At 44.7% G+C, this 26,924-nt stretch overlaps 1 protein-coding gene across 1 annotated transcript in view; it reads right to left on the bottom strand.

Moving 5' to 3' along the window:
* The window catches only part of LOC109911028 (putative uncharacterized protein C19orf81), a 26,208-nt gene extending 9,494 nt beyond the window's left edge, over nucleotides 1–16,714 (bottom strand). Inside the window, exon 1 of the mRNA XM_020510266.2 lies at nucleotides 16,619–16,714. Coding sequence (XP_020365855.2) covers nucleotides 16,619–16,683 — 65 coding nt within the window. The 5' untranslated portion in view covers nucleotides 16,684–16,714. The remainder of the gene's footprint in view (nucleotides 1–16,618) is intronic.
* Between the last annotated feature and the right edge of the window lie 10,210 nt (nucleotides 16,715–26,924).

Here is a 26,924-nt window from a genome sequence, read left to right as displayed (position 1 = left end):
GTGTGCGACACCCTCCCGCCCATGTTACTCCGTGTGCGACACCCTCCAATCTGTGTTGCTCCGTGTGCAACACCCTCCAGTCTGTGTTACTTCGTGTGTAACACCCTCCCGCCTATGTTACTCCATATGCAACACCCTCCAGACTGTGTTACTCCATGTGCAACATCCTCTTGCCCATGTTACTCTGTGTGCAACACCCTCCAGTCTGTGTTACTTCGTGTGTAACACCCTCCAGACCGCATTACTCTGTGTTCAACGCCCTCCAGTCTGTGTTACTCCATGTGCAACACCCTCCAGTCTGTGTTACTTCATGTGTAACACCCTCCAGACCACGTTACTCCGTGTGTAACACCCTCCAGTCTGCGTTACTCCATGTGTAACACCCTCCAGTCTGTGTTACTCCGTGTGTAACAGATTCCAACCTATCATACTGTGTGTAACACTCTCCCGCCTGCGTTACTGTGTGTAACACCCTCTAGTCTCTAGCCTACTCCTATTTCAGAGGCACATCTGTTTGTCTGCATTGTTTACTTGGCCATGCGTCACACCTTTATGGTATTGAACAGAAAAAGACTTCAATTCCCCTTCCAACTTCATTTGATATAGACCCATCCCCCTCTCCCTATGTCTCCCTCACAAGCTTTGCATGTAAATCAATCAATTTACAGGAAACACGGGTGATTTACTGATGGTGGTTAATAGATGGAAAAAAATACCGCAATGATTTGATGATGGGAAAAAAAACATTCAGTTGTGTGTAACAGCACTTCTGGATATTAAAAAAAAGACTTACATTGATATAGCAATCTCATACAGCACAGGACACCACAAAGCCCTTTACAGTCAATGAGGTACTTTTTGAAGGGTCTCAGTAGACATAGTCCCACATTGTCATTAGAGAGAGAGACGACTGGTAGTGCCCTAACCTGAGGGCCACCACACCTCAGGCAAAAGAAGAGCTTGAGAAGATTACAACCTCAGAACCTGCACTGTTGGCATCCAATCAACTGAACTTACTGACTCTCAGTACCACTCGTGTTGCTCACACAAATAGAAACTGCAGCTTTACAAATGACCACCAGAGGGTAGCAAATGCCCAGCCTGCTCAGAATGCCCTTCATCTTCAGTCTAGGGGCTGAACCCTGGGCAAGAAGTGAGGAAGGATCAGGGAGACTGACTGAACAATCCCACAGCGAACCACCCCACTGTCGTGTATCAAGGAGGCTCAAAGCAGCCCAGGACTCCTGGAAAAGAGGTCTCCCTTGGAAACACTCCACCTTTGCGTTTTCAACTCTGGCTAGACACATTCCTGGAGGCTGGTTCATGTGGAGAGGGCTTGGAGGAGCAGTCACATCACTGGACTAATAACTAATAATCTCAGACAAATGCTCTGGGGATGTGGATTCGAATCCCACTGGGGTATTGTTTACTTGGCCATGCGTCACACCAAGGGCGGCACGGTGGCTCAGTGGTTAGCACTGCTGCCTCACAGCGCCAGGAACCCGAGTTTAACTCCACCCTCGGGTGACTGTCTGTGTGGAGTGTGCACATTCTCCGGGTGCTCCGGTTTCCTCCCACAGTCCAAAGATGTGCAGGTTAAGTCGATTGGCCATGGTAAATTGCCTGTAGTGTTCAGGGATTTGTAGATTAGGTGGCTTACAAGGGGATGGGTCTGGGTGGGATGCTCTGAGGGTCGGTGTGGACTTGTTGGGTCGAAGGGCCTGTTTCCACACTGTAGGGATTCTATGATTCTATAGATGGTGAAATATAAATTCAATGAAAATCTGTATCTTTTGTAATATGAACCCATCTGATTTGCTGATGTCCTTTTGTAAAAAAAAACCTGCCATCCTTACCCAGTCTGGCCTACGTGACTCCAGATTTACAGCAAGAAGACCTTAAGATGTGGGAGCAAAAGTAGGCCATTCAGCCCATCAGGACTGCGCTGCCATTCAATGAGATCATGGCTGATCTGAGAATCCTCAACTCCACTTTCCTGCCTTTTCCTCATTACCTTTGATTCCCTTACTGATTAAAAATCTATTTATCTCAGTCATACAGCATAGAAACAGGGCCTTCTGCCCACTATGTAATGTGTACAGTTCTGCTTGTCCTGTTACAGGAAGGATATTAAATTCGAGAGGGGTCAGAAAAAAATTTACCAGGATGTTGCTGGGATTGGAGGGTTTGAGCTATAAAGATAGGCTGGATAGACTTGAACTTTTTTCACAGGAGCATAGGAGGTTGAGGTGTGACATTATAGAAGTTTATAAAATCACGAGGGGCACAGATAAAGTAAATAGCGAAAATCTTTTCCCTCGGGTGGGTGAGTTCAAAACATGGGGGCATATTTTTAAGTTGACAGGAGAAAGATTTAAAAGGGGCCTGAGAGATAACTTTTTCATACAGAGGGTGGTTTGTATGTGGAATGACTCGCCAGAGGAAATGGTTTATGCAGGTACAGTTACATTTAAAAACACTGGGTCAGGTACATGATTAGGAAGGTTTAGATGGATATGGGCCAAACACAGGCAAATGGGTCTAGTTTAGTTCAGGAAACTTGGTCAGCATGGACAAGTTGTGCCAAAGGGTCTGTTTCCATGCTGTATGCCTCTGTGACTCTACATTAATCACATTTACCTGCACTTGGTCTATAGCCTACTTTGCCCTAGCATTTTAAGTGCTCGTCCAAATGCTTCTTAATGTTACAAGAGTACCTGTGTCCACCACCCGCTCAGGCAGCACATTCCATATTTCTACCACCCTCTGAGTGAAATTTTTTTCCTCAGTAAACTTATGCCCTCTAGTCTTAGACACATTAACCATGGGAAAGAGATTCTCACAATCTACCCTGTCTATACCTCTCATAATTTTGTATACCTCAGTCAGATTCCTCTCTTAGCCTCCTCTGCTGCAAGGAAACCAAACGCAACCTATCTAGTCTCTCCTCATAAATGAGACTTTCCATTGTAGGCAACATTCTGGTGAATTTCCTCCAGACGGGAATATACTCAATGGCCCAGCCTTGACAGCCCTCTGCAGTAAAGAATTGCACAGATTCATTGCCCTCTGAGAGAAGAAATTTCTCCTCATCTCTGTCTTAAATGTGTGATTCTTCTTCAGAGATCACGCCCTCTGGTCCTAGACTCTTCCACAGGGGAAAACAACCTCTCCACATCAACCCTGACAAGTCCCCTAAGAATTCTCTAGCCCCTACACCCTCCCCATCTCTGTAACATCCTCCAGCCACTAAACCTCTCCCTAACTCTGTAACATCTTCTAGCCTCTAACCCTGTCTGTCCAGGACCTCCTCCAGTCCCTACAAATCTTTTGTGTCTCTGTAACTTCCTCCATCCCCTATTCCCCTCCCTATCTCTCGAACTTCCTTCAGCCCCTACACCCTTATCTCTGTAACCTCCTCCAGCCTTTACACCCCTCACTAATTTGTAATCTCTTCCAGTCCCGACACCTTCCTATCTCTATGACCTTCCCAAGCCCCTACACCCCTCCCTATCTTTGTAACCTCCTCCAGCCCTTCACCCCTCCCTATATGTATAAACTTCCTCCAGCCCCTATATCCCTCCCTATCTCTGTAACCTCCTCCAGCCCTACATCCTCCCTATCTCTGTAACCTCCTCCAGCTGCTACACCCTAATTTGTAATCTCTTCCAGCCCCTACACTCCTCCCTATCTCTTTAACCTCCTCCAGCCCCTATACCCCTCCCTAACTCATAACCTCCTCCAGCTCCTAAATCTCTGAGACCTCAGCAATTTCATCAATGTCAGTTAAATGTGAAACAAAGAAGTGACATTTTTATTGCTGTTCCTAGGACAGGGCTCTCAGCGCTCACTGACAGGCACCAAGACAAGTTTCAGTGGTAGTGAGAGTGGTTTCATAAACTACCACAAGATGGCTTGATGAGAGGGACACAGCAAAATGCACATTGGAGAGAACTCTATCAGAATAAGACACAAACATACATACACATATACGCATCCACAGACACATCCCCCCACACAGACAAATATAAACAGTATATTCACTCTACAGACACACACAGACACTCACACAGAAAGAACATTGGCCCACACTCATATGTACTCACTACTCACATCCACACGTGCTTTACCATCACTCACCCACACAAATACACCCATCCACACACACACGTACACACCATCCACATACTGAGCCACGTACAAAAACAGTCTTGATAATAGGTAATGTTTTGAGGGCAGAGGTGGATGAAGGTTCCATGATGAGTGGAGGCAAGAGGGGGAGATAGTGGAATGCAAGGGACTCAGTCGGTGGGGCTGGTTAACTGCTTTGTGAAATGGAAATGTTACTCATCGACCAGAGCCTCCTGTGCCCTGCATTGAGGCCTCCCACACCCTCCGAACAGTGCTCACTAGGTGGGTTCCAAATCTGACAGCTCCTGGTTAGGTTGGTGATTAAAATAGCATGTGGGCCCCATCAAAATATGAATTAGTCATTGAAACTGGGTGTTTCCAATGGTAGCCAATCCCTGTGTGAGTTCAGGCAGGTTAAAAGTGGCAGACTGTGGCACTGTGACATGATCTTAACCCTTCCTGTGTATTAGTCAGGTTCAAGCTAAGCCGATTTCTTTCCTGACCATTTACTGTGTAAACTCATCAAGCTACATTGAAAAATGAAGGGACAGCAGTAATAGGTTCATTGGAGGCCTTCTCAATATCATTTTTATTCCGATTAGAATTCCATTATACTTTCAGACGAGTGACGCTGTAGATAATGAATCACTGACACACAAAGCCACTGGCCCTGGTCACTGATTAGCTTCACAATCACCCCAACAGCCTGTGGATTCAGCAGCTCACACTCCAACTCAGCCTCTCCATCAGCTCTGTTTGTCTGCCTCCCTCTTACTTGTCTGTTTATGCATACACCTTACCTACACATACTTATGCCTACACATACTCTCACACCTATACACACTCAAACACACTGACAGACATACACCCGCACACACTCGCAACAACACAGTTATGCACACCTAAACAAATAATGCACAGACTCTTCCACACACATATAACTTATATACACACTCGTAACCATATTTACACACACCTATCCTTACACTTACATGCGCTAACATCAACACATGCATATCTTCATCGACAGTTTATTACACATGAACACATAAACGTACACCCCCAATACATGGAGATCTAGACACTCTCAGCCAGACCTACATACAACTGCACACACACATCTACACACACACACACCTACGCACCCTCATGCAGACGCACACTTACACCAACTCACTCAAACCTACAGCCACTTCTACCAACACACACACTTACAGCTACCCATTTACACAGCATACCTACACAGGTACAATGGCACCTTCACCCATGCACACAGCTAACACAAATTCACACACATACTTACCTGCACAAACAGTGAAAGGCACAGACCCACACTCTGACACACAATCAAACATACGCACTCAGTAGCACTCTCAAGGAGAATGATTCCAGAGATTCACAGCTCCAGGAATTCATTGCCAGCACCTGGCCCCTGGGCGGGAAGAACTGTAATCATGTCCCAAGAGTTTCAAGACTGAATGAAGCTCCTCGTTCCTCAACCAGTCCTGTCTTATCTCTGTCCAGGAGTCTCAGAGAATGTAAAGGCTGATCTCCTGCACTCACAGGATAGATACAGTGCGGAAGCAGGCCACTCAGCCCATTGAGTCCACACTGATCCTCTGAAGAGAATCCCACCCAGACCCACCACCCCTCAATCCCTGTAACCCCACATCCACCATAGCCAACTCAGCCAACCTGCACATCCCTGGACACAATGGGGCACTTTAGCATGGACAATCCAACTAACCTACACATTTTTGGACTGCGGGAGCAAACCGGAGCACCCAGAGGAAACCCACACAGACACGGTGAGAACGTGCAAACTCCACACAATCGCACGACGCTGGAATGAAACCTGGCTCCCTGGCGCTAAGTGACAGCAGTGTTAACCACTGAGCGACTGCTCATCAATCAGGAGAATAAACTTGATAACACTATTTTTGAAAACCCTCTTTTTTCATCTTATTCACATAACTTTGTTTCTTGGTTATAAAAGTATCAGAGATGAGAAGAGGAGAGGGTTGGAGGCAGGAGGTCAGGTGCTTAAAAAGTCCAGGATGACATTCAGTAAAAGTTGGCCAAGTCAAATCTTCCCTCACTGCTCCTAAAAACTGTTACCTCTTCACTACCTGCTGTGCCACAGAGTGCCTCGTGTTGGGCCACACTGTCATTATTTTTTGGTACAAACACACCACTCACCTCTCATATTGCTCACACTTTGCACCATCAGCATTTACTGTCTGTTAGCCCACCACTACACACTCACCAACTTAACACCTGAGATTCGCATCCTCTTGCACCCATTGTCTACCCCCCATCCTGTGCCTTCCCCGTTCTCCCCACCTCACATTCAAAACAAAATCTCAAATGCCTTTTCCTCCCCACTCTCCCACCATCTACCAGCCTCAAGGTATCAGTGACACAGCAGCAAGCTCAGCATCAAGTCAGAGGGTCGTGGGTTCAAATCCCATGCCAGACCATAATTCACAAAATCCAGGCAGTATTGAGGGGGAGCTGCACTGTTGGAAGTGCTGACTTGAGCATACAACATTAAGTAATTTAAAGGGAGATGTTGATAGATTCTTGAAAAGCAAGGGGGTGAAAGGTTATGGGGGCAGGTAGGAGAGAATGTGGAGTAATCAGGTCAGCCATGATCTTACTGATTGGCTGAGCAGGCTCGTGTAACTAAATGGCCTAATCCTACTGTAAGTCTGCCCTCAGGTGACTGAAAATGATCCTACGAGTTCAAGTAAGACACTGATTTCTTTTTTATTTTGCTCTTTCCTTGTTGGAGGTTGCCCTTGAACTGAGTGTCTTGCTTAGCCATCCCATAGGGCAATTGAGAGCCCACCACATTGCTGTGGTTCCAGAGTGACCTATAGGCTAGACCAGGTAAGGATGGCAATTTCCTTCTCTAAAGGGCTTTAATGAGTTCATATGGGCTTTTATGATAATTGACAGTAGTTAGACTTAGCTAACTTTTTATTCAATTCAAATTTCACCATCAGTCATAGGATTTGAACCTCTAACCCCAGAACATTAGTCTGAGGTTCTGGATTACTGGTCCAGTGCCTTTACTACTAAGTCACCGCCCTCCAGAAAGTACTAAGCATTTTGTTTTTATTCTGTAAATGAAGGAGACCTGCCTTTGGCAACATGGTATAATTGTTTATAGAAATGTTCACATATATGTATTATTTTTGTTGTTTTCTACTTTATTTCGATATTAAGTTATTTCACAAATGCAAATACTTTAAGCCAAATGATCATTTCCTCTTTTGCTGAATCTAAGGTGATATTTGTGTCTATAAAGGGGTCACTCCTGGGTAACACGCAGTATTGTCTGTATCTCTCCAGAAATGTATAAGGGGTTTGTGCTGAGGCTCCAATGGTGGAGGGACCGTGGTTTGTCCCGAACCTGTTTGGCAAAAGACCACTCTTGCCAGTTCAAAGCCTGTCATTCAACTGGTGGCATTATTCACAAGGAACCCCATCCCCCCTCTCCCCCCACCATGTCTCCTTGATCCGATAGATGTCTCCAGGTGGATGCTCCATATGGGGCACCGAGATAGGAGGATGGCAGTAGGTGCCCATTACGGAGTTGGTAAGTGAGATCACAAGTTGTAGGAGCAGAAGTAGGCCATTCAGCCCATCAAGTCTGCTCTGCCATTCAATGCAATCATGGCTAATCTGATAAGGTCCTTCAAAAAGCCCATAACTGGCTGTGAAGGGATCTGACTCAGGCAGTGCTAATGGATTGAAAACTGGGACCTCAGTGTTAGATTAGAGTCAGAGACACGTCAGCAATGATCCAGTCACAATTACCAATCCCACCCCTTCCCACCACCCCCACAACACAGAGCAATTGACCTTCACAAAATTGGATTTGTGAAGCTGAATAAATTAGAGAAGGAGAATTGTTTTAATTATGTGGCTCCTTGAGTAATACAACTGTCTCACATCACCTGTAGAGCGAGAATGACCAGCAACTTTCTCGTGGAAATGTCTACTAGCTTAACCCACTGACTGTTCTTCATGTGTGCAGCTTATTCACTGCTTATTCTCCAGTTATTATTGACACAGGGATGTCACATTGAGCACTTGTATGTCCTCACGTAATGCCAATACGCACAACATCAACACGGGATGAGATACTGAGTAAAGCTACCTCTACTCATTTAAACTGAAAACAAAGCTACCTACACTGTCCCAATCAAACATTCTCAGAACAGGTACAGCATGGGCTTAGAGACAGAGTTAAGCTTCCTCTACTCTTTTAAATCGAGAGTAAAGATTTCTCTACACAATTTAAAAGGAAAGTTTTATTCTATATCTAACCCTATGCTGTTCCTGTCCTTGGAGTGCTTGATAGGACAATATAGAGGAAGCTTCATTCTGTATTTAACCTTGCGCTGTACCTATCCTGATAGTGCTTGATGGGACAGTGCAGACGGAGTTAAAGTAAACCTCCCTCAAAACTTTAAAACTGAAAAGTAAGTTCCCTCCACACTATCACCATCAAACTCACAGGATTAGATGCAGAGTAAGTCTTCCTCTATTCCTTTAAACTAAAAGTAAAGCTCCCTCTTTTGGGCTTGAGGGGCATGGATAGGGTGAATAGCCAAGCGAAAAATGAGGTGTTGTTCTTCCAGCTTGCGTTGAGCTTCGCTGGAACACTGCAGCAGAGATGTTGGCCAGGGAACAGGGTGGTGTGTTAAAGTGGCAGGCAACAGGTAGTTCAGGGTCTTTTTTGCAAGCAAGACATAGAAGTTCTGCAAAGCGGTCACCCAGTCTACACTTTGTTTCCCCAATGTAGAGGAGACCACATTGTGAGCAGTGAATACAGTAGACTAGATTCTGGGAAGTGCAGGTGAAGTGTTGCTTCACCTGGAAGGTATGTTTGGGCCCTTGGATACTGGGGAGGGAGGAGGTAAATGGGCAGGTGTTGCACCTTCGCCAGTTACAGGGGAAGGTGCCTTAGGGCTGTGGGGGATCTTGGGGGTGAAGAAAGTGTGGACCAGTGTATCCCGGAGGGAACAGTCCCTGCAGAAGGCGGACAAGGGAGGGTAGGGGAGGGGAATATGTGTCTGATGGTGGCATCTTGCTGGAGGTGGCAGAAATGGCGTCTGATGATCTTCTGGATGTGGATGCTGGTGGGATGGTAGGTAAGGACAAGGGGAACCCTTTTGCTGTTGCAGGAGGGAGGAAAAGGGGTGAGGGCAGGAGATGGGTCAGACCCGTTTAAGGGCCCTGTCGACAACGGTGCTGGGGAATCCTCGGTTGAGGAAGGTTACCGGACCCGAAACGTTAACTCTGATTTTTTCTTCACAAATGCTGCCAGACCTGCTGAGTTTTTCCAGCAACTCTGTTTTTGTTCCTGATTTACAGCATCCGCTGTTCTTTCGGTTTTTATGGAACAAAAGTAGGCTACTCGGTCCCTCAAGCTTGCTCTATAATTCAATAAGATAATGGCTGATCTGATTTTACCCTCAACTCTACATTCCTGCAAAAACTAGATACTGTTTCATTCCCTCGGTCATCAAGAATCTACCTACCACTGTCTTCAAAATGTTTAAAGATTCTGCATTTACTGTCTTTTGAGAAAGGGAATTCCAGAAAACTCATAACCATCTCAGAGAAAAAACCGTTTCCTCATCTCTGTTTTAATTTTGTTTCTATTGGGTTCCCCCTTATTTTTAAACTGTGACCTCTAGTTCTAGATTCTCCTACAAGAGGAAACATAATTCAACTTTACCCAGTCAAGTCCCCTTGGGATCTAATATGTTTCAATTCAGTCACCCCTGACTTTTCTAAACTCTAGAGGTTACAGGCTTAGCTTGTCTACTCTTTCCACATTAGACAACTACTTATTCCAAGTATTAGCCTAATAAACCTTCTCTGAACTGCTTCCACCTTAGGTCCAGGACCTTTCTTCAAAATCCTGACAACTTGCTGATGTTGGTTGAAATCTCAACCTTGTTCAGGGTGCCCAACAAGATTCCATAGGATGTTTTGTGACCTCCTGAGAGGTTTAGCTGTGCCTCATAAAATATGCCATCTCTGCCACTTGTAGACATCTGGAAATATTTCTTCACTTAAATGAACTTCACAAACTACTGGAACTGGAGACCAGCTCTAAGCTGGGCAAATAACATGCATATCTAAGAGTGCCACATTCCCTGGGTACTGCTCTAAAATATCAGCCTGCAAGTTCCCCTTCAAAAATTTTAATGTGATTGGAGGAAGGTATAGGGGAGATGTCAGAGGTAGGTTCTTTACACAGAGAGTGATGGGTGCGTGGAATGTGCTGCCAGTGGTGGTAGTGGAGTCAGATACATTAGGGACATTTAAGCAACTTTTGGATAGGCACATGGATGATTGTAAAATGTAGGGTATGCGGGGTAGTTTGATCTTAGCGTAGGATAATACGTCGGCACAACATCGTGGGCCGAAGGGCCTCTACTGTGCTGTACTGTTCTATGTTCTATGTTAAAACCACTCAGTATCCTGACTTGGATATATATTGCTGTTCCTTCAGCATCACTGGGCCAAAATATTGAAACTCCTTCCCTACCAGCACTGTGAATGTCCCTATACCCTCAAGGACTACAGCGGTTCAAGAAGGCAGCTCACCACCACCTTCTCAATGACAACTAGGGGAAGGCATTGCCAGAACACTCATATCCTCTGAATAAGCAAACAAAATGAAGATAATCAAATCTTGGGATGGGAATGAAATCCACAATCTTCAGTTTCAGGAGTAATAACATACCTCCATTGTATTAACTTGATAAAATTAGCACAAAATAAGCATACTGTTTTCAGAATCAGTTCTCCTTTAACTTCTGTTAAATGAATTTAACAGTTTTAATTTCAGATTCCATGGGAAAAAATGCATTAAACTTTACGCTAGTCAGAAATATTTCGTACAACTGAGTCTCTGTGCTGAATTAAACTGGTTGCAGGCTCTTTGAACCAAAGACCATAATTACAGTCCAAGATTTCTGCTTTAGATCTCATTATTCCTTCCTCAATAATTGCCTCTTTCTTTCACTCTTTCACAGAATGTGGGTGTTGCTGGCTAGGCTAGCATTTATTGCCTATCCTTAGTTGCCCTTGTGGTGAGCTGCCTTCTCCGACCACTCCAGTCCCCGAGTTGTAAGTACAGCACAATAGGGTTAGGGAGGGAGTTTCAGGATTTTGACCCAGTGACATTGAAGGAACAGCTTTATATTTCCAAGTCAGGGTGGTATGTGGCTTGGAGGGGAAGTTACAGGGGGTGATGTTCCCATGTATCTACTACCTTGTCCTTCCTGCTGGTAGTGGTCATGCATTTGGAAGGTGCCATTAAAGGAGCCTTGGTGAGTTGCTGAAATGCATCTGGTAGATGATACACACTGATGTGTGTTGGTTGTGGAAGCAGCAAATATTATAGGTGCTTGATGGTATGCCAGTCAAGTGCACTGCTTTGTTCTGGATGGTGTCAAGCTTCTTGAGTGTTGTTGGAACTGCAATCATCCAGGCAAGTGGGGAATATTTCATCACACACCTGACTCGTGCCTTGTTGATGGTGGACAGGCTTTGGGGAGTCAGGAGGTGAGTTACTTTCCCCAGAATTCCTAGCCTTTGTGTATTTATATCATCTGTCCAGCTAAGTTCCTAGTCTGCAGCAACACCCAGGATGCCGATAATGCACAGGCCAGCAATGGTAATGCTGTTGAATATCAAACAGGTGATGGTTTGATTCTCCTTTTTTTGGAGATGGTCAATATCTGGAATGAATGTGGTGTGAACATCACTCTTAATCTCTCAAGCATCCCCTCTCCTGTTGTATTTCCTCTCTCTCCAATCACGCACATTGTTGGGGCTGAGTATAGTCAGACTCTGGCTATCTAATATTTGGGAACAGGAGCACTATCTGATCCTAGATGACTAAAATAGATACAATTGTAGTCCGCAAAATCAAACGCAATTCCTCTCCCAGCCGGAACCTGTTTAACTGTATATTTCTCATATGCAGGCTCCTTCTTGAATCCCTATCCCTAATTTCCTCCTCCTCCATTCATCTCTATTAACCTCTGGCTGTCTCCCGCTAAAGATTATTAATGAAATGAAAGCAGTAATTATCTTAACAAATGAAACAGGGGCAGCAAAGCCCCAAGCTCAGTGTGTGGTGCAGCCTCTTCAGGATTGATAACCTTTTACTTATTTCTAAATCAAGGTTTACTCAAGGTCAGAAAGTGACAGAATCAAATTAACTCGAATCAGATTTTGGTTTTTCTTTCCTCTCTGGCTGTCTCTAAGGTGCTTGACCCTTTGCTGTGCAGTTCATTTTCCAAATTAGCGTGTGGCTCTTCTTTCCTCAATATATTTGGTATACTTTCTAATCAACTTGTTCTGATATTATTACACACCTCTGGAACAGGTGGGACTTGAACCTAGGCCTCCTGATTTCAAGGTAGGGACACTACCAATACCCTCTCAACGTGTTCTAGCTTGGTTTCCTCAAGTCTTCAAAGAAACACAGGCTAGACTTCTAGGTTCCCAGGAAATTATGTTTATTAATGCAGTGTACATGATTGTTAGGCTGCAGAGCAATGTCTTCTGAGCTCTACAGGGTCCAGTTGAATCATAGAATCCTTACAGTGTGGAAGCAGGCCATTCAGCTCGTCAAGTCCACACCACCTCTCCGAATAGCACCTGACCAGATCCACCCCCACACCCTATCCCTGTAACCTTGCATTTCCCATGGCTAATCCTGCTAGCCTGCACATTTAGCAGAATGCTAACACTTGATAATTAAAATCACCAGGCCATGGCATCACATCTTGCCTTGGAGTCCCATCTACCTATTCATCAAAACCCCTGCATCAGAAGGTTGTGGGTTAAAATCCCATTCCAGAGGCGTGAGTATGGAGATCTAGACGTATGAATGCCAAGGGTGTGCCACTGTGAGGTGCCACCAATCTGGATGAAAAATCAAACCAAGTCTACAGCTGCCTTCTTAGGTGGTTGCAAAAGATTGCCAATTTACTCAGGTCTGATTATTTTCATCTTGCTGTTTGAGGGAGTTTGTAGTGCACAAATTGATGACCACAGCTCCTGCAGGACAACAGTGACTGCGTTTCAAAAGGACTTAATGTCTGGAAAATTGCTTTGGGAAAAACTGAAGTCTAGAAAGGGGCTACGTGCATACAAGTCATTTCTGGGTACAGGAATGAATTACATTCATTTTGGCTACAGCTGCCAGGCATTGAGCTGGGTGAAAGTTTCCTGGTATAAGTCAACACTGAACGTCAATCTCGTTTACAGTGTGGCGATGTCCTCTGACATTTGAGGGGGTCAGAAGGCAACTTCTGATTGGATTCTATTTTGTCAAAGTCAGGAATTGGTGGATGGTACAATCTTATTTTACAATCACCCTCTCACAACCTATCGCTCTTCAAGGTTTTAATGTTAAACAACTATCAGACTGACCATGCACTGAAGTCGCCAGATCTGACTAGTTTGGTGCTCAATCTGAATGATTAATGTTTTAATTAAACCCTTTTGTTTTCAGGACCCCTCAGGTTCCGTGTCTCTGTGAGCTAGGCATTTATCTGACGGTAGCTGTGAGGATTGGATTGTTAAATGTATCTGACAAGGATTTGTTAAAGGCAGAAAATTTTACCGGTGTAGCCAGACAGCTGCATTTCAAGCCAAAGGGCATGTATTTAATGAACAGATACATTACAAGACAAAAAAGAGAAGAATTTGCATTTGTATAATGTCCTTCAAAATGCTTGGAATGTTCTGAAATGCTTTACAGTCAAGGAGGTACGTTGTTGTAATGTTGTAACACAGGAATATGACACCCAGTCTGTGCATAGCAAGTTCTCACAAGCTGCAGTGGCTTAGTGACCGAATCATCTGTTTTAATGATATTGTTTTGAGCGATGAGGTTTAGACAGGTCATTTAAGAGAAACAGGGATGTACAGTGAGCTATTTTGCGGGCTACTTTGTCCTGGGGACTGTTGAGCACTTGAGTGTTGTTGAAGCTGCAGTTATCCAGGCAATTCCATCACACTCCTGTCTTGAGCCTTGTAGATAGTGGACAGACTGGGAAGACAGGAGGTGAGTTAATCGCTGCAGGATGCCCAGCCTCTAACTTGCTCTTGTTGCCACAATATTTATACATCACATCCAATTCAGGTCATGGTAAATGCTAAATGACACCCACCACCACCATCCCCCACCCCACCCAAGGGTATTGATGGATACAGGGATTTGGTGATGCCTATACCACTGAATATCAAGGGGAGATACTTGAACCCTCTTTTTTGTTGACAGTCATTGGCTAACTGTGGATATGTACAGGACACTGAGACAACCCAGGAGACCCAGTGAAGCCCTAGTGACAGGTTACCCATATTGGATTTCACATCTGAGATCAATGTCAAGGTGATACACTGGCTTATATGTAGGAACTTTATTTACACTGCTTTAAAATGTCTGCTCCATGTTTCACATCTGGCTTCCAGCTCTTTCATCAGCTTATTTACTTTTCTCTAACTCTACACCCAGGCTGAATCAGTTAAGGACAATGAGCAACAATTGTAAACAGACTTAAAATCAAAAGCCACAACCTGGGCAATGCTATTCACCAATTCCTGATCGTTCTGACAACTTTTCTTTTAAAGAAGCCTGCATCACCCTTTTATACAGAAACAAGGAGCAGAAATGGGTCATTTGGCCCTCCGAGCCTGGTCCACCATTCAATATGAACATGGCTGATCCTCTATACTTGTGCCTTGTTCCTGTTTTCTCTCCAGACTTCTTGATCCCTTTTAAATCTATCTCTTTTCTTGAATATATTCAGTGACCCAGCCTCCACAGTCTTCTGTGGTAAAATATTCCACAGGTTCACTACCATTTAAGTGAAGAAATATTTCCTCACTTGAAATGGCCAACCCCGCATCACAAATTTGGTAACAGTTTACAATGACCATACTTAGTCTTATTGTCCAGAAAAAAAAATAGGGAGAGCTGATGACATAGTGGAAACATTATTGGCTTTGTAATCTAGGTTAACATTCTGAGCACATTGGTTTGAATCCCACCACAGCAGTCAGTGACGTCTGAATTCAATAAAAAGCCAGTCTAATTGTGACCATGTAATCATTGCCAATTGTCATTAAAATCCCAGCAGAACTGAAGGAGGATTTCTGGACCCAAAACATTAACTCTGCTTTCTCTTCACAGGTGCTGCCAGACCTGCAGATTTCCTCCAGCAATTTCTGTTGTTTTTTGTTTCTGACTTCCAGCATCTGCAGTTCTTTAGTGTGTTTTTGGTTTAGTATTTTTCTTTAGGATATGGGTGCTGTTGATCAGGCCAGCATTTATTCTTTTGTTCTGAAGGACCTTATAGAGGTTTATAAAATGAGGGGCATTTAGCTCTGTTGACTGGACAGTTGGTTTGTAAAGTTGACAGTCTGGGTTCAATTCCCACACTGGCTGAAAATTACAATGAAGGCCTCTCCTCCTCAGCCTCTTCCCCTTGCCTGAGGTGTGGTGACCCTCAGGTTAAGTCAACTCTCTCTACTGAGAGAGCAGCCTGATGGTCTGGTAAGATTATGGTGACTTGAGATAATGTGATCAGCAAGGGTATTTTCCCTCGTGTGGGAGAGTTCAAAACGAGAGGCTGTATTCTTAAGCTGAGAGGAGAAAGATTTAAAAAGGACATGAGGGGCAACATTCTCACACAGAGAATAATTTGTGTGTGGAATGAGCTGCCAGAGGAAGTGATGGATGCAAGCACAGCTACAATGTTTAAAAGACATTTGGATCACTACATGAATAGGAAAGGTTTGGAGGATATGGGCCAAACACAGGCAGGTGGGACTAGTTTAGTTTGGGAACATGGTTGGCATGGACTGGTTGGACCAAAGGGTCTGTTTCCGTGCTGTGTGACCCTACAAAGGTCACTGGATCTGAAATGTTAACACTGCTTTCCCTCCACAGATGTTGCCAAACCTCCTGAGTTTCTCCAGCAATTTCTGTTTCTGATTTCCTGCACCTGCTGTCCCTTAGTTCATTATATTTTCTTTAAACAGGATATGGGTGATGGTGGCCAGTCCAGCATTTATTCTTTTGTTCTGAGGAAGGGTCACTGGATCCCAAACGTTAGCTCTGTTTCTCTCTCCACAGATGTTGCCAGACCTGCTGTGTTTCTCCAGCAATTTCCGTTTTTCTGTTTTTAACAAAGGCCCAAAAACTGACCTTACAATAGCTACACAGCACTGAAAGAGTTAGCAGCACAGGCATTGAAGCTGTCTGTAAAATGGATAGCACAACATATACAAAAAAGCAAGCGATTGCCAATACAGACCATGAGATGGTTAGTCACCGAGCTCTGCTGACAGTGAAATTCATCATAGAAGCAGTAACGTTATAATATTCATTAAATTCATTCATTTTTAATCCAGTGGTTGATTTAAATGCTCCAACCTGTAGTCATCAGGAGTCAAAGCACGTCCCAACCGTTTGTGAAGGATTTCATTTGTCGCCGCCATCGCCACCGTCCTTCACCAAAATGGCGCCACCATCACTGCCCTTCACCAAGGTGGCGGCACCACCGTCACCGTCCTTCACCAAGATGGCGGCGCCAGCGCCACCGTCCCTCAGCAAAGATGGTGGCGCCATCCGCCTTTCACCAGGACAGCGGCGCCGGTACCACAACCCTTTACCAAAATGGCGACGCAATGTCCTCCCCCTTCCCAACCACAACGGCCCTTTACCAAGATGGCGGTGTGGACGCGCGCTACTTTTTAACGGCAGCAGGTAATTGAGCCGTTCGACGCGTTAAATGATGAAGGGTCTTTTTCAAACCATGCACATGTCCGAGCTGCTTTCGGTTGGCCGAGAAAGTAGTTGTTTTTTATATTTTTAGAAAAAGACGAAGCTTTCCTCGCATCAGCAAGTGACTCGAGTCGACAACATGGCGGTGTTCGGGCTGAGAGTGGTGGTGGAGAAGGGGAGGCCTCTCCCACACTGGTACATGGCTGGGCCAGTGTGTCTTGTCTGTGATTGACATAAACTTGCAGTGCCCACCCGGGCAGTGCCAGTCTCCTCCTGTCACCAGCAGTGAGCTCTCCAGGGCAGTTGGCGTGTGCCTGTGTACCATGCTCTCCAGTTGGTGACCCACCATGGAGTCTCTCAGTGACTGGCTGACAGGATTACCCATCACCCTGTACCACACTGGGTATGGTCACCCATGCAATGCTTTGGTGGCTTGTACGAATCACAAAACATAGTAACAGAAGTAGACCATTCAGTCTGCTCTGCCATTCAATGAAATTGCGACTGATCTTCTCATCCTCAACTTCACTTTCCTGCTTTTTCCTCATTACCCTTGATTTCTTTTCTTACTAAACATCTGTCTCTCTCAGTCTTTAATGACCCAGCTTCAACAGCTCATAGAGTCATACAATACAGAAACAGACCCATGATGACATTTTGATGAAGAGTTATCTAGACTCAAACCATTAGCTTGCTTTCTTTCCGCGGATGCTGCTTAACCTGCTGTGATCTCCAGCATCTGCAGTAATTTGTTCCTACGGAAGCGGACCCGTCGGTCCAACTTGTCCATGCTAACCAGATATCTAAAATTAATCTAGTCCCAATTGCCAACATTTAGTCCCTATCCCTCTAAACCCTTCCTATTCATACAGCCAACCAGATGCCATTTAAATGTTGCAATTGTACCAGCCTCCACCACTTCCTCTGGAAGTTCATTCCATACACACATCACCCTCTGTGTGAAAAAGTTACCCCTCAGGTCCTTTTTAAATCTTTCCCCTCTCACCTTAAAGCTATGCCCTCTAGTTTTGGACTCCCCTACCTAGGGAAAAGACCTTGGCTATTCACTGTATTCATGTCCCTCATGATTTTATAAACTTCTATAAGGTCACCCCTCAGCCTCCAACGCTTCAGGGAAAATAACCTCAGACTATTCAGCCTCTCCTATAGCCCCAAAACCTTCAGCCCTGGCAACATCCTTGTAATCTTTTCTGAACACTTTCAAGTTTCACAACATGTTTCCTACAGCGCTCTGTGGTAAAGAATTCCTCAGGTTAACCACACTTTGAGAGAAGAAATCCTCATCACCTCTGTCCTAAATGAGCAACTCCTTATTCCGAGATTTTACCTTCTGGTCCTAGACTCTATTGTAAAGGAAAACAATCTTTCTGCTTCTACCCTATCATAGAATCATAGAATCCCTGCAGTGTGGAAACAGGCCCCTCAGCCCTACAAGTCCACACCAACCCTTGGAGCATCCCACCCAGACCCATCCCCCTGTAACCCACACACCCCTGAACTCTACAGGCAATTTAGCATGGCCAATCCACCTAGCTTGCGCATCTTTGGACTTTGGGAGGAAACCTGAGCACCCGGAGGAAACCCATGCAGACACTGGGAGAATGTGCAAACTCCGCACAGACAGTCGCCTAAGGCTGGAATCGAACCCAGGTCCCTGGTGCTGTGTGGCTGCAGTGCTAACCACTGAGCCACTCTTGTATGTTTCAGTGTTGACCAGCTAGGGCCAGAAGTCCTGTCCACTGTCCAGTTAAGGACAGCCAGTGGGTTGTTAAGCCTGGAGAACCAATAGAAGAGCCTCCAATAAACAGTTGTGGAGTCATTTACAGCACTGAAGGATACCATTCAGCTCATCAAACCCATGCTGACACTCACTAGAGAAATCTAGTCAGCCTTATTCTCCCACTTAATCCTCGTAACCCTGCAGGTTTATTTCTCTCAAACACCCATCCAATCCTCCATTCGAAATTATTGCTTGTTTTCCCTTCCACCACCCTGTGGGCAATGAGTTTCCAGGCCATTACCACTCACTATGTGAAGATCTTCCCTCTCACATTCCTCCACACACCCTGAACACATTCCTCCCCCCACCCCCCCACCTTTAGCCCAAAACCTTAATGCCGAGTTTCCAAGTCCTTACACGGTGTACCACCAGTCAACGTGAACATCTACCTTGCACAAACCTGCCCTAATCTTGTACATCTCCATTAAATCCTACCTCAATCTCCTGTGCTCCAAGAGGAACAATCTCAATTTCTTCAACGTAACTTCGTAGCTAAACCCCACCAATTCCCCCTTGAAACATTCTGCTAAATCTGATGGCACCTTTCAAAGGCAGCAATCATGCCTGTCACTGCCGCACTACCCCACCCCATGTGGTGGGGTGTCCCCTTCACTCTGCTGACTTCAGGCCTCTTTATCTGATGATGTCTTTGGAGGATGAAAATCATTGATATGGATGATGATTTCTTTGAATGCAGGAGCAGGCTGGTTGGGATGAATGGCCTACTCCAGCTCGTCCTTCTGATATTATTTTAATGGAAACCTGGGCGGTGGCTCTATGTTAAATGTGCCCTCGCAGTACACAAAGGACCGTAAGTAATAGGAACAGGAGTAGGCCCTTCGATCCAGCTCCACCATTCAATAGGATCATGGTTGATCTGACATTCCTCACATCCACATTGCTGCCTTTCCCTCCATTACCCCTGATTCCCCGGCTGATCAAGAATCTATCACAGTGCTAAATGTGCACAAGCACTCAGTTCCCACAGCTCTCTGCGTCAAGGAGTTCCAAAGATTGTCAGCCCTCTGGGAGAAAGAATTCCTCCTCGTCTCAGTCTTAAATTGGTGCCTCCTAATTCTGAGACCATGCCCTCTGGTCCTAGACTCTCCCATGAGGGGAAACATCCTCTCCACATATAACCTGTCAAGCTCTTTAAGAATCCTATATATTTCAATAAAATCACCTCATTCATCTAAACTCCAATGCGTAGTGTAAACCAACCTACCCAAGCAATGCCCACATCTCCCATGGGGACTACCAGTCTGATGTTGCCTTAAAAACCTTGGACTGGGGCTCCTGCTCTCCAGGTTCCTTCCACAACTGAGCGAGGCTCCCGGAGGCAGGAAGTTCCTCTGGGAAGATTGAGGCAGGAGTGCTACTGCCCTCCTTTCTGCTCCCTATTTCCAGGTTCCCGATCTAGAATTTAGGGCAACATCAGGATCCAAACTGAATAGGGAAGAATCTAGGACTTCGGATGTGAATGATACTAGGGGCGATGATAGGCTTATAAAGATGGTCGCACGTGGTCATTTAAAGGGTTAAATTTACATCGGCACTTAAACATTGACAACGCAGACGTTAGAAATTCCAATGTTGAATATTTGGAGCGCACTCCTCCTTGCAAGAATACAGCTCAGTCCGATCCGTCTCTCAAACAATAATCACTCATGTCACTCCCTGCACGGATCAATAGAGATTAAGAGAATAAAGTCAGACTAATCCAACCCCCATCCTGACATGGACGTCCAATCTCCACTTTGCTTCATTTCCCAACCCCCACTCACTAACTCGTCATCACTTGACGGTTTAAGTCAGGCTAAGGACCTTCCTCGTCCTCTTTGTGACTTTCGGCAAACCTGTTGCCACCCTATCTCCCTTCCCTCGGTCTCGTCTTCCTTCCCACTTCCACTTTTGAAAGAGAGAGAGGGCTAGGAATTGCAGGAGGCAATGTGTGTGAGTGAGAGATGCAGGCACAAAAGAAGAGAGCTCTTGAAGTGGTTGTCATGACGACAAATTGGTTCAGAGTACCTGTCACATTAACTGAATGGGTAAGAATCAGACTGCATCTGACAGGAATGATAAATGGGGGCCCCTTCCATTATTCAAAGCATTGCCTTAACCCTCATCATTCAGGCTGAGCATGTTTCAGTCTATAAGTAACAGTGGGCAAACAGGACAAGGATAGGAGCTGACTCGGGGCTAGGATTTATAGTCATAGCGGTCTGCAGCACAGAAAACGGCCCTTACGTCCATCGAGTTTACTGTAGTAAAAAAACAACCACCTATTTTTCCATATAATCCCACCTATAATCCCGTTTTCCAGCAGTCGGCCCATAGCCTTGTATGCCTTGGCATTGCAAATGTACAGCAAAATACTTCTTAAATATTGTGAGGATTTCTCTAACATCTCTACCATCCTTACAGGCAGCGAGTTCCAGATTCCCAACATCTTCCGAATGGAAAAATATTTCCTCACATCCCCCCTAAACCTGCTATCCCTTACTTTACATCTATGCCCACCCCCCAATCATTGATTCCCTCCACCAAGGGGAAAGTCTCTTCCACTTTATCTGTGCCCCTTATCATTTTATACGTCTCAATCATGTCCCCCTTCTGTCTCTTCTGCTCCAAGGAAATCGACCCCAGTCTAGCCAGGTTCTGTTCATAACTGAAAATCTCCAGCCCAGGGAACATCATGGTAAATCTTCTCCGCACCCTCTCTAGTGCAGTCATATTATCAATTAACTATAGGCAAGACTGACTGGAACAAATGTACCTTTGAGAAAAGACATTACAGGTGACCAGAAAATCATCTTCAGAATGTGCATATTCTGACTTTCTCAGAAGACTATGCCTAAAATGCTGTTTGGCAGATTGCACAGGCCTTTGAGTATAGGAAATGGGACGTTATTTTGAGGTTGTATCAGACTTTGGTGAGGCCTGTTCTGGAGTACTGTGTCCAGTTCTGGTCACCCTATTATAGGAAGGATATTAATAAGCTGGAGAGGGTCCAGAAGCGATTTACCAGAATATTGTCGGAAATGGAGGTTTTGAGTTATAAGGAGAGGCTGGATAGGTTGGGACTTTTTTCATGAGAGCGTAAGAGGTTGAGATGTGACCTTATAGATGTTTATAAAATCATGAGGGGTATAGATAAGGTGAATGGCAGGTATCTTTTTCCATGGGGAGGGGGATTTAAAGACTAGGGGACATATTTTTAGGGTGAGAGGAGAAAGATTTAAAAAAGACATGTGGGGCAGCTTTTATACAGAGAGTGGTTCGTGCCTGGAATGAATCTCCCAAGGAAGTGGTAGATGTGGGTACAATTACAACATTTAGAAGACATTTGGATAAGCTCATGAATAGGAACGGCTTGGAGGGATGTGGGCCTAGCGCAGGCAGGTGGGACTAGTTTAGTTTGGGATTATGGTCGGCATGGACTGGTTGGACCAAAAGGTCTGTTTCCGTGCTGCATGATTCTATAAACCTTTTTGTAGGCTCAGTGTGAGTCCCCTGACATGCTGAGCAAGAATCATTGTCAGTGGGGCAGGAAAGCATAAGCACAGCTTCAGGATTAGGGAGCTCGCCTTGCTTCAGAAGTTTCAAATCTACATCAATAAACCAAACCTGACCAAATAATTTTAGGTAATTGGGCAGGATTTTGAATTTTGGGTTATGTACAATCCTGATGTTGGGATCAGGGGTGGTGGGAGAGTAACAGGTTGGGCTCACAACCCTGGATTGTATGGGGAAGACCTACCACAGCAACTTCTTTGAATGGGCTGTTTATTGACCAGAAGGATAGCCCATTTGCTGATGACTGTGGTCGGGAGGTACAGAATGCCACAATGAGAGTGAGAATAGGGGTGAATGATAGAAAACAAAAAGGAAGATGATGGATGAAATAAATATTTTGCTTCTGTCTCTACTATTGCAGGAATAACTAGGTCAATTTTCAAGTGGCAGTCAGTGAGCAGTGGGATATCACAGAGATCAATGCTTGGACCTCCAGGCACACATGATATATATTCATGATTTAGATGAGGGAACTGAATATTATATCTCCAGGTTTGCAGATGGCACAAAGCTGGGTGGGAGGGTGAGTTGTGAGGAATATGCTTAGATGCTTCAGCGCGATTTGGACAAGCTGAGTGAGTGGGCAAATGCATGGCAGATGAAGTATATTATGGGTAAATATGAGGCTATATGCTTTGGTAACAAAAATAAGAAGATAGATTGTTATCTAAATGGCTACATATTGGGAAATGAGGAGGTGCAACGGAGACCCAGGTGTTGTCGTGCACCAGTTGCAGAAAGTAAGCCTGCAGGTGCAGCAGGCAGCGGAGAAGGCAAATTGTGCATTGGCCTTCATAGCGAGAGGATTTAAGTACAGAAGCAGGGATGGCTTACTGCAATTGTACAGGGCTTTAATGTTCTTGAGTAGATTTGTAGCTCGGGTTGTGGATGCTGTGGTTAGTTTGCTCGCTGAGCTGGTTCATTAGTTTGCAGACATTTCATTACCCTGCTGGGTAACATCATCAGCGCAGCCTCCGATGAAATGTTGATGTATTTTCCCGCCTGGTATTTAAACTCTGGGGTCCGTTGGAGTTGATTACCTCATTTCCAGTTTTTCTTTGCAGTGGTTTGTACATAGGGTCTAATTCTTTGTAAAAACCAAAAGAACTGTGGATGCTGTAAATCAGGAACAAAAACAAAGTTGCTGGAAAAGCTCAGCAGGTCTGGCAGCATTTGTGAAGGAGAAAACAGAGTTAACGTTTCGGGTCTGGTGACCCTTCCTCAGAACTAATTCTTTGTGTTCATTTATGGCCTTCTTGGTGGAAAATCAGGCCTCTAGAAATTCCTGTGCTTGTCTCTGTTTGGCTTGTCCTAGGAACCTGACGTTGTCCCAATTGAACTGGTGGTCCTCCTTGTCTGTATACAGTATACAACTATACAGAAAAGCCACACACCTGGATCAAGAACTAACTTTCAACAGTAAACATCCCAACACCCACAAACGGAGTTGCTTAAAAACACCGTTCAAACGAGCCACAACACACTGCAGAAACCCAGAACTATGCCAAAATGAAGAAGAATACCTCCACCAAGTATTTAGAGACAACGTATACTCAAACAGCTGGGTCCCACAGTGCCTGTCACACAAACAACAACTGGGAGATACAGTATGCCCCGATACACTTGTCACGTTACCTACATCAAGAATGTATCCGAACTGACCATAAGACTGGGCACTGGGCATCAGAGTAGCACACAAACCTACATCAACCCTACGCCAACTGCTAACAAAAACCAAAAGACCGCTGTGGACAGAACCAACGTAATATACAAGATTCCATGCAAGGACTGTGACAAACATTACATTGGGCAGACAGGAAGAAAACTGGCCACGAGAATACATGAACACCAACTAGCAACAAAAAGACACGACCAATACTCACTCGTCTCCATACATACAGACAAGGAGGACCACCAGTTCGATTGGGACAACGTCAGGATCCTGGGACAAGCCAAACAGAGATAAGCACGGGAATTTCTAGAGGCCTGGATCTCCACCAAGAAGGCCATCAATAAATACGTAGAATTAGACCCTTTATACACACCACTTCAAAGAAAAACTGGAAATGAAGTAACCAACTCCAATGGACCCCAGAATTTAAATAACAAGTGGGAAAACACATCAATGCTTCATCAGAGGCTGCATTGATAATGTTACCCAGTAGAGTAATGAAATGTCTGCAAACTAACAAACCAGCTTGGCGAGTGAACCAACCACAGCATGTACAGGGCCTTGGTGAGACCACTTCTGGAGTATTGTGTGCAGTTATGGTCTTCTTCTCTGAGAAAAGATGTTCTGGCTATGCAACGTAAGTTCAACAGTCCTGGGATGGTAGGACTGACATATGAAGAGAGACTGGATCGGTTAGGACTATATTCACTGCAGTTTAGAAGAATGAGGGGGGTTCTCGTTCTAACAGGACGAGAGAGGGTAAACACAAGAGAGATGTTCCAATGACAGGGTAGTCCAGAACCAGGGGTCACAGTCTATGTATATTGAGTAGCCATTTAGGATGAGACAAGGAGAAATTTATTCAGCCAGATAGTGGTGAGCCTGTGTAATTCTGTCACAGAAAACAGCTGAAGCCAAAACATTGAATGTTTTCAAGAAGCGTTAGATATAGTTCTTAGGGTTAAAAGGTTCAAAAGTTATGGGGCAAAAGCGGGAACAGGGTATTGAATTGGATGATCAGCCATGATCACATTGAATGGTGGAACAGGCTCGAAGGGCTGAATGGCCTACTCCTGTTCCGAGTTTCTCTGTTTCTAAAAAGCAGGCCCCAGAAATAGCTGTGATGTGGAGATGCCAGTGTTGGACTGGGATGAACAAAGTAGAAAATCACACCACACCAGGTTATAGTCCAACAGGCTTATTTGAAAATGCAAGTTTTCGAAGCTGAGCTCCTTCCTCAGGTGTAGTATGAGAGAGAGGGTATAAGACACAGAATTTATAAGCAGAAAGGAAACAACCCTAAAACTGGCTGCCTTTTGTTGAATCTTCAATTAAAACAAAACCTGACTCCAGTTTAAAACATAGATTCTAAGCAAGACCTTGCACCTAAAATGCATTGTCTGACCCGAGTGTCACCTCTCGCATACATTGATAAAATCTTTAATTATCTCGGGACAATGACTTGAGAGGAATCTGGATTTTGCATTTTAATGAGTGTCTCCTTCCTAACTGATTAAAAATTCAAGAAAAGGCAGCCAGTTTTACGGTTGTTACCTTTCTGCTTATAAATTCTGTCTTATTCTGTGTCTCTTACGCAACGCTTAAGGAAGGAGCTGAGCTTCGAAAGCTTGCATTTTCAAATAAACCTGTCAGAAATAGCTGTAAATAGGAAAGGAAAGAGAGAGAGAAACTTGGTGAAATTAAAATCACTAGGAAAGAGCTACTGAGCAAACTGTAAGAGTTGTGAGCTGCAAGCTCCCCAGGGTCTGATGGACTTCACCCTGAAATGATGTGGCTAATGAAGTGGTAGATGCGCTCCTCTTAATTTTCTGAAATTCTCTTGGTTGTGGCAGGTTCCATTGGACTGGAAAGTTGCAATTATTGTACTCCAAAGAGTGCAGATATTCATGAAAGCAATTCACCAACACCTTCTTGTGCACAATTGGGTATGGGTAATAAATGCTGACCTAGCTAGCAATGCCCCAACCCCTGAATGAATAAAATAAATGATGCATCAAATGTGTGCTGTCCCTGTCCTGGGAATGGTTGATGAGGACAGCCTAGAGAAAGCTTTTCTCTGTATCTAAGCCTGTGCTGTACCTGCCCTGAGAGTGTTTGATGGGACAGTGCAGCTTTATTTCCAGTTTAAAAGAGTAGAGGTCACTTTAGTCTGTATAAACCCCGTGCTGTACGTGTCCTGGGAGTGTTTGAATGGCACAGTGTCAAAAGCGCTTCACTTTTTGTTTAAAAGAGTAGAGGGAGCTTTACGCTGTATCTAACCCTGTGCTGTATCAGCCCTGGAGTGTTTAATGGGGACAATGTATAGGCTGATTTGCTTTCAATTTAAAAGAGTAGAGGAAGCTTTACTTTCACTTTCAGTTTCAAAGAGTAGAGGGCCCTTAACTCTGTATCAAACCGCGTTCTGTACCTGTCCTGGGAGTGTTTGATGAGGGCAGTGTAGAGGGTGCTTTACTTACTGTTAAAAAGAATAGAGGAAACTTAACTTTGCATCTAACCCTGTGCTGTTTGTGAAACTGAAGACATTCAGTGAAACCTGGTCATGTTCTGTCTCTCTCTCCCCCGTTGCTTTCGATGTGCTTGCTCCGCCTGTCAGTCTCTCAGCCTGTGTTTATGAGCAACAGTAACCTCACCAAATCTGCAAATGTTGTTGCTGTTGCCTTTCTGTCATGCCTATCAGGGCAAGAGCGGCACATCCAGCTGAGCTTACTCAGTGGGAGTGAGATATTAGTCTGGTGTTGAATAACAATTGCAGTCCCACATCCCCCTTTTGCCTAGACCCCTGCCAATGCCATAGCTGAGACCATATCAGCATGTACAAGCAATCTGACTCTATCAGAATCAGGAAGATTCTTCCAGTATTTCCTTCGGGATATTTCTGTCAACAT

The sequence above is a fragment of the Rhincodon typus genome, chromosome 37 (genome assembly GCF_021869965.1).
Source record: "Rhincodon typus isolate 14 chromosome 37, sRhiTyp1.1, whole genome shotgun sequence".
In the NCBI taxonomy this organism is placed as follows: Eukaryota; Metazoa; Chordata; class Chondrichthyes; order Orectolobiformes; family Rhincodontidae; genus Rhincodon; species Rhincodon typus.
Note: the sequence above shows the minus strand (reverse complement) of the source record. Positions and strands in the feature narration are given on the sequence as shown.